The sequence below is a fragment of the Quercus robur genome, chromosome 4 (assembly GCF_932294415.1).
Source record: "Quercus robur chromosome 4, dhQueRobu3.1, whole genome shotgun sequence".
Classification (NCBI taxonomy): Eukaryota; Viridiplantae; Streptophyta; class Magnoliopsida; order Fagales; family Fagaceae; genus Quercus; species Quercus robur.
Window position 1 is genome coordinate 47,989,193 of NC_065537.1, and position 12,865 is coordinate 48,002,057.

General features: G+C 31.1%; 1 protein-coding gene across 1 annotated transcript; it reads left to right on the top strand.

The window, feature by feature from the left end:
• Window positions 1-1,307: 1,307 nt before the first annotated feature.
• LOC126722527 (disease resistance protein RPV1-like) lies at window positions 1,308-10,496 on the top strand. Its single transcript, XM_050425681.1, has 7 exons — window positions 1,308-1,467; window positions 1,721-2,232; window positions 4,996-6,088; window positions 7,326-7,658; window positions 7,806-8,537; window positions 8,627-9,184; window positions 9,437-10,496. The coding sequence occupies exons 2-6, from the start codon at window positions 1,757-1,759 to the stop codon at window positions 9,116-9,118; spliced, it is 3,126 nt and encodes a 1,041-aa protein (XP_050281638.1). The 5' UTR covers window positions 1,308-1,467; window positions 1,721-1,756; the 3' UTR covers window positions 9,119-9,184; window positions 9,437-10,496.
• Window positions 10,497-12,865: the final 2,369 nt, after the last annotated feature.

Genomic DNA, 12,865 nt, shown 5'->3' on the forward strand with positions numbered 1-12,865 from the left:
GAGCAAAATGACCACATTAAGCCAAGTTTGTTGTCAACACATGATTTTCAGACTTGGACTTGGACTGTTCAATAAATCGTAAAAGAAAAAGGTTTAAGATTTTTAAGGTTTGATCAAGGTCAAACCAAGGTTGAACCGTGATGATGTCATAATTAATTTAATAATTATTAAAATATAAATAATTATATTAAATTAATATAAATATAAGAAATAACTAAAATAATTAAATTAAACATAAAAATCAATCTTTCAAATGTATTTTTTTATATCATAACTTTCACAAGAAAAATAAGAATTATCAAATACTAAGCAAAGGTAGATATGATATTTATTTATATGTTGATTAGTTAAACTTGTGATAGCAATAATAATATACAAATTACAAGGACACATATATTATATTAAATAAAATAAAAATTTAAATTATCTAATAGTTTTAAATTAAAATATTTATATACTAAATTATGTGGATAAAACTTAGGTATAATACCTTAAATTGTTCCTTAGGTTCTCCACTTAAAATTGAGTCATGTAGTTATTTAACTAAAAAATACACTTTCATTTTATGAGAAAAAATTCATATAGTAGAATCTTAAGAGAGAAACCAAAAGAATGTCACCTAAGTACTATATCTAAGTCTTGCCCCAATTACATTTATTACTTTTAAAATAAAGTAATTTTAGAATCATACAATTTTATATTTTTTTGGCACAATTGGAATTTTTTTTTAAAGAGTTTTAACTTATAACATCCACTTCTAATAATAACTCTTTATCATTAAATTAAGATACCAATCAATTTTTAACAGAGGTAGAGATTAAACCCACGCACAATTAAAATTTTTAATGCCTATAACATATTATTTTTCCTTTACTAATCATTCTTCGTCACATTACAGTTACAGCAAAAAGAGTTATGAGTTAAGGTACTACATATAGTCAAAAAAAAAAAGTTAAGGTACTATATTTTTTACAGCAACCATCAGACCTGATCTCTTAGATTTTTTTTTTTAATTGTAAATATTAATTAAAAGTACTTAAGAGTTAAGGTATTCGTCTGAGTTAAGGAACTTAAAGAGTTTAAGATATTTTTTACAGCAACCATCAGACCTGATCTCTTAGATTTTTTTTTTTTTTTTTTTTTTTTTTAAATTGTAAATATTAATTAAAAGTGCTTAAGAGTTAAGGTATTTGTCACGACACATTGGCCAAGGTGAAAAAAAAAGGATTGGCTGAAACTTGTCTACCTTTCCAATGTAGGGCTTTGGAAACACAAATAAAAAAAGAATACAAAAACTAAAAGAGAGAGTGGAGCCGGATAAAAGAAAAGAGAAAGGAGAAAAAGAAGAAAAAAGAAAAAAAGAAGAAGGAGAAACAGCAGGAGAGGATTTGGCGTGACCGGAAACAGCAGCAGAAGACTTGGCGTGACCGGCGACTTCTGTGGGCAACCTGCTGCTTCAGGTACTTGGTACAGCCCCTGCTTAGTCGTCTTCTTCTCTTCTCTTCTCTCACATAAGATCCGAATCCGGCAACGGTGTTGTATCAACTTTCAAGAGGTTTCGAGCCTAATAGTCACTGCTACTATATTCCACTTCACAAATATGATAGTTCACATTTTCACACACATTCATATCTTTTATTTCATCTTTCTAAATAAAAATCCCACTTCAAATAGTTTTCTTCTTCCTTAATCTATTTTCTTTTTATTTTTTTTTCTTCAGATTTTCAAGATTTACCAGTATATTCTAACGGCTTTCATGAGCACTCCAGGAGCCACATCGTCATCAGCTTCTTCTTTAACACCTCGGTGGAAATATGATGTCTTCCTTAGTTTCAGAGGTGAAGACACTCGAAATAATTTTACAGATCATCTATATGCTGCTTTGCAACGTAAGGGTATTGTCACCTTCAGGGACGAAGAAGGACTTGAGAAAGGAGAATCTATTTCACCAGCACTCTTGAAAGCAATAGAAGAATCAAGGTTTGCTATCATCATTCTCTCAAAAAACTATGTGTCTTCCTCATGGTGCATGGAGGAACTTGCCAAAATGGTTAGATGCAGGAAAGAGACAGGATTGACAATTCTTCCTATTTTTTACCATGTAAATCCATCTGATGTACGGAAAGAGGCAGAAGCCCTTTACGAGCACAATTTTTTTGAGAGAACGGAAACATGGAAAGCTGCTGCATTGAGAGAAGTGGCCAATATTTCTGGTTGGCATTTACGAGATAGGTAATTTCCTTGAAAATTTTATTTCTTTTGACATTTAAGTGACAATCTTCTTTTATATACCATAAAGTATATAAATAGCTATTAGAATGTAGCATAAGAGCGCTACTATTGGATGTGCTAAATGCTAAGTTTTTAGTATTTAGCACATCAAACACAAAAAATCACCTTCATTGGATGTCACAAATGCCAAAATAATTGGCATGAGCTACGGTGCCTTTCAATTAGCATAAGGGCATTGTAGCAATGTCATTAACTAAAAAGTAATTTTTAATTCGAGTTGAAGGGCACCGTAGCAATGTCATTAACTAGTAATTTTTAATTCGACTTTCTATCCTTCTTTTTTTTTTTTTTTTTTTTTTAATTCATTTGTTTCGGGTTGTGTTTTGAGTTAATATTATTTTAATAGGTTGTATTTATTATTTTAATGTTTTGCATGGTACAATAAAACATGGGATATAGGGTGTAATATCATATGCTATGAAAATAATATTTTAACATTCAATGTTGATGCTTTAATATGAGTGAATTGAAATATCAGAACAAATTCTTGTTAAAATGTTGTTGTATTTTGAGACTTCTTGCAAGCGGTGCTGATGCTATTAGAAATAGTTTGTGACCTTAGCCTTTAGGACTTGGGAAAAGCTCCATTGCAATAATTAAAAAGGAACTACTTGATTCAAGAATTAACATAACTTTCTATGAACAAACAGAGCTTCTAGGATTTATAATTGATAATATTAGACTATTAGTCCACCAAAATAGAAATTAAAAAAAAAAAATTAAAAACACCTTCAATTAAATGGAAAAAAAGATACTCATTTGAAGACATTAATATAAGCCTTGACTCAAAAGGTAGAAGCTTATATCTTTGTTGGCAATGGTGGAGCCAGAAATATTTTTCTAAGGAAGGCCAAATTAAATACAATAAAGTTCTTAAATTGACTAAAAAATAAACAAGGTCCATGAACAAATTTTTTTATATTTAATAAGTTCATGTAGCTCAACAAAGTTGTACCATAGTATTAAAATAATTTATAATTAATTTTAAATTAAATTTTTTGACAATCTCTTTTAATCATATGTCAAACAATTTAGAAAAGAGACATATAATAAACAAGAATATAAAAATAATTTTGAGAATGAAACTTGTAAGTATTATTAAGATACAGACGCCAAGTTGGCTTTAATTAAAACGTGTGGTGGGACATCTTCCATCAACACATGACATGCATGTCTGGCAAGGTTGTGAGCTATAGAGTTTTCATTTCTACAAACATGAGAAAAACTAATACCATGAAAATATACTCTCTAACAATTCTAAAATACCGAATCAAAAGGCCGAAAGAGGCTATTGTGGGAGACACTCTTTAGAGCATTTATCACTAACTCTGAATCCCCTTCTAAAGCTAAACCAATGCCTATATCAAGAGAGAACTCCAAAGCTCTACTAGCAACAAGGGCTTCTAGCTCTTGAATAGAATGAGGAAGAGATATTCTGGGACATGGAAGCAATCACCATATCTTTGTCATCTCTAATGATAACCCCAATCCTAGCTCTATCTTCATCTTTAAAAGCAGCTCCATCAACGTTAACTTTGTAGCAATTAGCTGGAGAATAAGACCACAAGGCACGAGGTCTGGGATGAACATGTTAAGGCCGTGGTTGGGCTGCCTAGTACTCTGACAAAGATTCATGGGCTCTTTGGCAGGGGCAGCTGCACTTGTTATTTAGGGGGGTTCAAATGAACCCCCTTACTTGAAAAAAAAAAAATTTATATATATATATATATAAAATAATTTTTATTAATTTAATTACTTTTAAAAATATTTTCGCACAACTTGGCTTAAATCTTGCACACCATGATCACGAATCAATGCCTAAAATCAAACAGCATAAATCAGCTCATCCCAAAACTAATTAACAACACAAATCACTCTCCCTTTATCTCATGAATCTCATCTCATCTCTGTTCTCTATCTAACTTTCTATGTATCTCTGATTCTAAGAGTAAAATGTGAGTAATTGTGAGTTCTGAATGTCTCTATTTATTATAAATTTATATTATATATATGAGAGAGAGTGTGTGATTAATACCAATTGTGTGCATAGTATTTTTTTTATATAATGTTATTTGTGTGAATTGTGAAGTGTGTGAATGTGTACATGTTATAAATATAATATAACTTTATATAATTTAATAACCAAGAAATACAGTGGATTTGTTACATGTGTATATTGTTATTATGTTATAATAATTTTTTGTTATAAAACTAGTGATTCAAAGAAAAAAAAAATAGTAAAGTTAATGGTTGTTAAATGTATTATTTATGTATGGATGTGTGTGGTTATGTGGGTCAATAATTAATATAAGATCAATAATTTATAATAAAAAAATGACAAATAAATAATGAAAATGAAATAATAATAAAAAAATGTTATATAAACTTAACAAAATAAAATGATCACATCTACATTGACAATAGATAATCACAATTGATAATAAACTATTATGTGACAATTTCAAAATATGAAAACTCGTAGAAATAAATTGTAACATTTCATGTATTTGTGTTTTTTTTTTTGGTCAATAAAACAATATATTCAAGTTCTTTTTTTTTTTAAATTTGTTAAATTTAAGTTTCTTAACAACCCCCTTAAGAAATTTCTTGGAGCCGCCATTGCTACTCTTTTGCCTAATATTTTTCTTTCTCCGATGGGTATTTATTATTAATTTGGACCATAATGTTTTATCCTTTTTGCAGCCCTGAGTCAGAATATATACAACACATAGTAGAGGTGATATTACATAAATTGAGTTCAAGTTTCTCAAGCAATACAAATAACTTGGTAGGAATAGATTCTTCAGTTGAAGAACTCATCACTTCGTATTATGATTGTGGGAACAAAGTTTGCATGACAGGGATTTGTGGTATGGGGGGGCTGGGAAAGACAACTCTTGCTAGAGTTGTTTATGATAAGTTTTGTAGTCATTTTGAAGGCTCAAGTTTTATAGCTAATGTCAGAGAAGAATCAGAAAAATATGGTTTGCTTCAATTACAAAAGCAGCTTCTTGCAGACATTATGGAGGATGGAAATATAGATATAAGGGATGTATATCAAGGAGTTGACATGATTAAGAAAAGGCTACGTATTAAGAAAGTTCTACTTGTTTTGGATGATGTCAACCAAATTGACCAATTAGAAAAATTGTGTGGAGAATATGGTTGGTTTGGATTGGAGAGTTGGATCATCATAACAACTAGAGATGAACATTTGTTGGTCCAACATGGAGTGCACAAAAGATTTAAGCCTAATTCGTTAAATAGTGATGTTGCTTTAAAACTTCTTTGTTTGAAAGCATTCAAAAATGAGCAACCCAAAGAAGGTTATATGCAACTCTCTCAAGAATGTGTACGCTATGCTAACGGCCTTCCGTTAGCTCTTGTTACTTTGGGTTCCTTTTTGGCTGGAAGAACAATGGATGAATGGCAAAGTGCATTGGAAAGTTTTAAAAAAATTCCTAAAAGAGAAATATTTGATATACTTAAAGTAAGCTATGATGAACTAGAGGAAATGTGGAAGGAGATATTTTTAGATATTGCGTGTTTCTTTAGAGGGAAGACAAAAGATCGAGTAGTTGAGATATTAGAGAAATGTGGTTTTGATGCGAGAATCGGTATAAGTGTTCTCGTTGATAAATCTCTCTTAACTATAGAAAACAATAAATTATGTATGCATGATCTAGTACAAGAAATGGGTAAAGAAATTATTCGTCAAGAATCACGTGGAGAGCCAGGAAAGCGCAACAGGTTGTGGCTTATTGAGGATTTGTTTCATGTATTGACTAAAGATACGGTAAGACAACGAAAAAGTTATAAATTTATTTCAGTGAAAAAGATTGATTAGGTAAAATTACATAATTTAGTTCAATACATTAGTTCTTAAATAAATGATCTCGATAAGTGGTTATTTACATACGTAATTAAAGAAATATAGAGTGCTTATTTTTTGTTGATAATTCAATGGTTTGTGGTGAAAGAGTTTAAATTTTGGATGTCTTCGTAGAAAATACTAGAATATATCAGTTGAACTATAAGAATCTTGGCAATGAAACATGGAATACAAACTTTCATTTAACATGCTAATATATTGTTGTTGGACCATTCTTATATTTTACAAAACATATTTGATTCTGTTGTTATTTTAAATTTGAATTCATCTTTCTTAATTTAATCATCAAGTAATCTTTCCTGATTACTATCCAAAACAAAAGGTTATATTTTTATTGAAACTTCTTTTATGGGACTTTTTTTCCATCACTTTAAAAGTAATTTTGAAATTTCCCCCTTTTTTTGCTCCTTTTTTTCCCTTGATGGTAGAAGTGCACCTTACTAGTTTTAATTTACGGTTGTAAAAAAATTAACATTCTTAATAAATGAATGTTAACACAATATTGAGAATCTAATTTTTTTATATATATATAAAAATTTCACACACAATATTGAGAAGAAAACTTTAACATATGATATTAAAAAATATTTAGTATTCTCCAAAAAAAAAAAAAAAAGTAAAAAAAAAAAAAAATCCTTATTGTTGAATGAAAATTCTATGATAACACATTTTGTCACAATTATTTTATGTGGTAGACTGTAATTAGTTATTTGTCACTTTTACATGAACTTACTATTTTTTCTTTAATATTCACAATCATCTGCATGGGACAGTTGTGATAAAATGTGTAAAAGTGTGTAGTCTTAGAATTATTATTGTTGAATTTGAAGTTGGACCCACCATTTTAAGATTCTTTTGATAGAAGGGATGGGAATGTTAAAAAAAAAAAAAAAAAGTTTCCCACTTCTTTTCTTTTTAATAAATTAAAAAAAAAAAAAAAAAGTAGATGAAGAAGATAGCAATCTTATAGTTCAACTAACAATTTTAAGATTAGGTTATATATTTGGAAAACTCAGGTTGTAGATAATTGTTTTTCTAAATGCCAGGTTGTAGATATTTAATCTCCTTTAAAACTTGAGTAATTGGTATTCTTATCTTTTGTTATGCAATTAATTCACCCATGTTTGCTTTTGATTCTTAGGCAACAGAAGCAATTCAAGCCATAGTCCTAAACCGTCATGAATGGGAAAGAGGATATCGGGAGTTTGAAACCTTTCCTTTTTATGAATGGACAGTACAATACCCGGACTTTGAAGTCTTCCCTGAAGCTTTTTCAAAGATGTGTAATCTTAGATTGCTTATAGTTGACAATTTGTCTATCTCAAATGACCTCCATCATCTTCCAAATTCCCTAAGATTTCTTGACTGGTTTGGTTATTCTTCAAAATGTTTGCCATCTAGTTTCCATCCCAAAGAGCTCGTTGAACTTAATTTACGGTTTAGTGAAATTAAATATCTTTGGGAAGGAGTAAAGGTATTTTTTTTTTTCTCTCAACATATATATATATATATATATATTCTTTAGGAGTGGCTTCAATAAATTTCCTTACTTTACAAAATTTATTATTTTATTAAAATAACTATTATGTTTAATGGAAGCTTTTCCTTTTGGGTTGAACAGTATTTGGACATGTTAAAAAGCATGGATCTTAGTTATTCAGCAAACATTATTCAGACACCTGACTTCACTGGGTTTCCAAGGCTTGAGAGACTTCGTCTTAGTTGGTGCACTAATTTGGTTGACCTCCACCCATCTATTCGGCAACTCAGCAGGCTTGTTGTCTTAGATCTTGAACACTGCAAATCTCTTACCAATCTTCCCTGCATTTCCACTGAAATGGAGTCCCTTAAAATTCTTAATCTTTGTGGATGTCCCAAAATCATAAACTTTCTAGAATTTAATGGAGTTTTGACAAGCCTATCAGAACTTCACTTGAGTGGAACTGGAATTGAGACACTACCCTCATCAATCGACTGTTTGGCTGCCCTTTCTTTATTAAATCTAAAAGACTGTTGTCATCTCGAGTGTCTTCCAGGTTACATGGATAGTTTGATGTCGCTTGAAAAACTTGATATTTCGGGATGTCGCCGTCTTGTCAACCTGCCAGACAGCCTTTGGAAAATAAAGTGTTTGAAGGAACTTGATTTGCAAGGTACCGGAATTATAGAAGTTCCCTTAGCCAATCCTGTCTGGCAAGATCTATTGAAATATCAACTGTCATCGAATATGTGCTCCATGAACTTGGAGAGGATAATGCTTTTCAGAGATGTAGATTGCTATCTCTCTCTCACACATGCACATTGTGAGAGTAGCCGTAGAGTGGCATTTACAATATTGAACCGTTACCGACAGGTACTTTGCTCTCTCTATCTCTCTCTCACACATGCACATTGTTAAATGGAGTATCATGTTTTTTTTTTTTTTTTTACCCTTTGATACAGGGACTCCTTTGCCAAAAAACTGAATACCAGATAATTATTAAAGGGGATAACCTTCCGCGATGGTTAACACATCAAAGTAGGGGAAATTCAATAAGCATAGAGCTGCCTCCAAATTGGTGTAATGGTAGGTGGATGGGATTCTTTCTTTGTGCTTCCGTCAATGTAATTGGCGAAACATTTGGTCTTGGAGCTCGTGTGATAGCCCTTGGTGATATGCGTCACAGTCACTATGCCTCTAAAACTTTCTTAAGGACGACAGCTTTGGGGAGCCACATTTGGCTTTTGTATTTTTCTCGAGATGATTGGTTCGCTACTGTTGGGAATGGTGAATGCAGTCAGATTGAGCTTGTATTTGAGAACTATGGCTCAGTCGAGGGAGTGAGGGAATGCGGGGTCAGTTTGGTGTACGAGCAAGATGTGGAAGAGTTCAACCAAACACGACTCAGAAAGTCCTCCTTCCGAAAGAACACGATTCATCAAATTGTTGAATAAATGGTCTAGATAGGAAATAGTCTCAACCTTCACCTGTTACTACACCGCTCTAATGATTTTGCTAAGGTAGATTATTCAGTACTATTAATTGTCCAAGCATGATGTTATTTTGCCAAACAAATTTTTTACTGGTGAAAACTTGAGAATGCATAATATTTCCTTCTCTGACATTTTTTATACTTCAGAATCATTGGACCCGTACCTTTGAAAACAGTAATTAAGCAATTTTAGTTACAATCATTAGGAATGAGTAACCATTAACTGTTTTCTTTCTTCAACTAAAATGCCTTACTGACTCAGGTTTTTACAAATTTACAGATAATGGACATGTCTGCAGAAGGTGAGGACCATGTTCTGTTTATGCCTTGACCAATTGCTAAATGCTTAAATAGCGGGGAGGATTTTCATAGGATTAATTTCAAATTTGAGGCTACTGTCACTGGTTATGCATAAGCATTTCTGTTAGTCTTATTATTTTTTTAAGATAAAATCCTGGTATGTTGTTTTGAATTTAGATATGGTTTCAGTCATGATGGTTTGGAAATGTATTCAAGTGACATATCCTTGCATCTTGTTTCATGATGACAAAAGAGGCAAGATTTATTTTTAGGGGTTTTAGTCCTTATCAGCTATGAGTTATATGGTTTCATTTATAATGATTTTCATAGCATGAAGTTCAATTGAGTGCATGAGTTGTAAATCATGGAGAATTTTCGAAGCTATTAGTTTTTATCAATCAAGCTATATGATCAACTAAGAATTTTTAGTCTTCATTCTAGAAATATTTTCTTTGCAATTCAAAAGACAATTAACACTGTTGAAAGCCTCATATAAGTTCACCCTTTAAGTAATCTTCTTTCTGGGCTAAAAGAGAGTTATACATATTCAAGCGGACTTGTCTAGTTGATAGTTATGGCCTAACCATCATATTGTTAGTATCTTTCTTCCAAATATATAGATCAGCATATCAAGCCAATGTAGAAGTCATGATTCTTCCCTGATATTGCATGCCATTAAACCCCCTATGTTATGCATCAGGGATTGCTAGAGGAATTGGCTGGCAACATGTAGGAGCCTATATCCATTAGATTGAATTTAGAACAGTCTATTTTGTACAATCATTTTTGTGTGCCCAAGGAACAAGTTTCAAAATTTCTTCCTTTCTATATAATTGTCCCCCCTTCTCCCTTCTCTTATTTTTACTGAAATTTATTTGTGTTCAGCTTGATTGTAAAGCAAAAATATTTAAAACCTTAAAACTATTTCATATTGGAATAATTGATATCAAATCTATATCTTGTTAAAATTGGTGACAATTGAAACCAGTGAAACGTGCTAGGCTTGTAAACTAAACTAATTTTGAATACTTACTTGGATTTTCATTGTTGTTTGATTTCAGGGTGTCAAAAGCTAGAGAGAGGATATTTAAGTCAGATTTCAAAGTACACGGTTGGATGGGCAAAACAATTCTTGTTACTTTATTTCTGTTTCCCAGGACTCAGTTTCGGCTGAAACTAATTTTTGTACAATCCTTTAAATTTGTATTTTTAGTTATTGGGACGGTAATTATCTCACAAAAAGGTAACGAAAGCTATTGCAAAATGCCATCTTGTTTTCCCCCCCATGAAATAGGATTTTTGTAATGCATATTGAACTAGACTGATTGGTTGCATGGTAAAATATTATGGTTTTTCCAGAAATCCAGGATTTAAAATTCCGCAGTATTAACACATCAAAGTGCTGGGTCTCCAGTAAACATAGAGCTGCCTCCCATTTGGTGTAAGATAAACTGTTGTGTTTAAGTGTGAAGAGATGAGCTTAGAGCTCTTTTCATAGGCCATATCCCATAGACCCATTATGATATGTGTCACCTCTGGCTATCTGCTGTATTTGTTTCAAGAGTAATTGTAAACTTGTAATTTGGTCACGATGAGGTCATTGTTAGAATTTCAAGAGCTTGTAGCTTTGGCCTCTTCTTAAAAGTCACAGCAAGCTTAGTAATTAGAAGGGAAGAGGAAGGCACATAATTGCTCACAATAAAAAATGACTTACAGGGAGAAAATCAAACGAAGACCACATGGAGCTGATGGCATATGTGGATGGGTTGTTTTATCCTACCTCCTCCCTTCACCTCTACCTTGAGTACGCATATAGCCCAATATCTAAATCAATAAATATCAGTCCATTAATCACCACAATTATAAAGAATAAAATAGTTTCTCTTCTTTTTAATGTGGAATTAAAAATATCATTAACTTCTTATCTTCCATATTAACTCTCATATTTTTATATTTATATTTTCATATTAATTCATTTTAATTAAATAATATTAAAATACCTTAAAAAGCGAGAGTGTAATGCCTTAACCGGGTTATGTACTATTATAATATCTTTATCTTATTATTCTTATTTTTATATAATTAACATGTTATATATTTGTTATTATTCATATGTTTTTAAAATTGAGAAAAGAAGTAAAAATTTCATCTTGTTTGGTCCAAGCTTGTTACATGACTGTGGATTATCATATTATTTTATTATTTTTAAACTACGGATCCAACACTATCTATCTATGAATTTGACATTGTTTATCTTCTTCATTATTTTCTACAAGAAGGCCGGCCCATATCCATTATGTTGTACAAGGAGTCACTATAGTTTTTCGTTCTGGGCTCCCCGCTCAGTTCATATTTGTTTATGCTTTATGAGACGGTCAAATATGAGCGAGTGGTGTGGTCTGGGTTTTGGGCTCATTGAAGATAGTATCTAATTTGGTTTGTGGTGGGTCAAGGTAATTAATTAAGTCTTGTTAAAGATGGGCCTTGTGTACATAGGGTTTGGGGAGAATATAAATAATAATATTGGTTAAAAGTGTGTCGGTGGGTGTAGAGCTACATTTTTTTTTCAATAATTTTCTGACAATTTTTGAGATGATAAATTCTTAATACTACTAAATAATAAAGTGATGTCAGTAGACCTATGTGAAAGATAATAATTAATAACATATTGTCTCAAGGAATTGTGAGAATTATTGAAAAAAAAAAAAAGATTTATCCATAGTGTTACTTGTAAGAGAGGTCCCAAATTGTTAGGGAAAGTAGGATGTATTCATAGTGTTACTTATGTTCTATGATAAAAACTATCATTTGCCAATCTCATTGGTTAATGTAGCTTTTGCACTGGATGTCACCCTCCCTTCCCCTTAACAATATCATTAATTTTTTTGAGAGTAATGTTATAGTTACAAACTTTTTTACAATACTTTTTCAAACCGTTAAAGTAGCAAATTCTTATCAGTTCGCATTCGAGCCTACAACTTACATTACTTTTTTACATAAGCATAAACACTAACTATATCAACAATTTATAAAAATGTTTGTAACTCTAACATTTTCCTCATTTGAAGGGTTATTTAAAAAAATTGTAGATTTAAAATCTAAAACAAAATATACAAACCTAGAAAAATGGACAAAGTTTGGCTACAAACTTCATTGTAGCTTAAGTCTACAACTTCACTCAATATATTTTTATTAGATGTGAATTTTGATAAATTTACCATTAAATTGCATTTACTTCTTATATTCTCTATGTTTGCAAAATTTCTAAAGAATTAAAGATCAATAGTTATGTTATTAATTAATTCTTTAAATTGCAAGTTTTTGTAGTATAAAACTATGCATAAAAAATAAATTTATGGATCCTATAATATATAATATTCTATTAGCACAAAATTAGACTTGTGTATTA

What these genes read in the sequence shown, in the direction of transcription:
- LOC126722527 (XM_050425681.1), top strand. Translation starts at nt 1,757, where the DNA reads ATGAGCACTCCAGGAGCCACATCGTCATCAGCTTCTTCTTTAACACCT. An exon ending in GGTTGGCATTTACGAGATAG is followed by an intron (nt 2,233 to 4,995) that starts GTAATTTCCTTG and finishes TCCTTTTTGCAG; the next exon opens with CCCTGAGTCAGAATATATAC. An exon ending in ATGTATTGACTAAAGATACG is followed by an intron (nt 6,089 to 7,325) that starts GTAAGACAACGA and finishes TTTGATTCTTAG; the next exon opens with GCAACAGAAGCAATTCAAGC.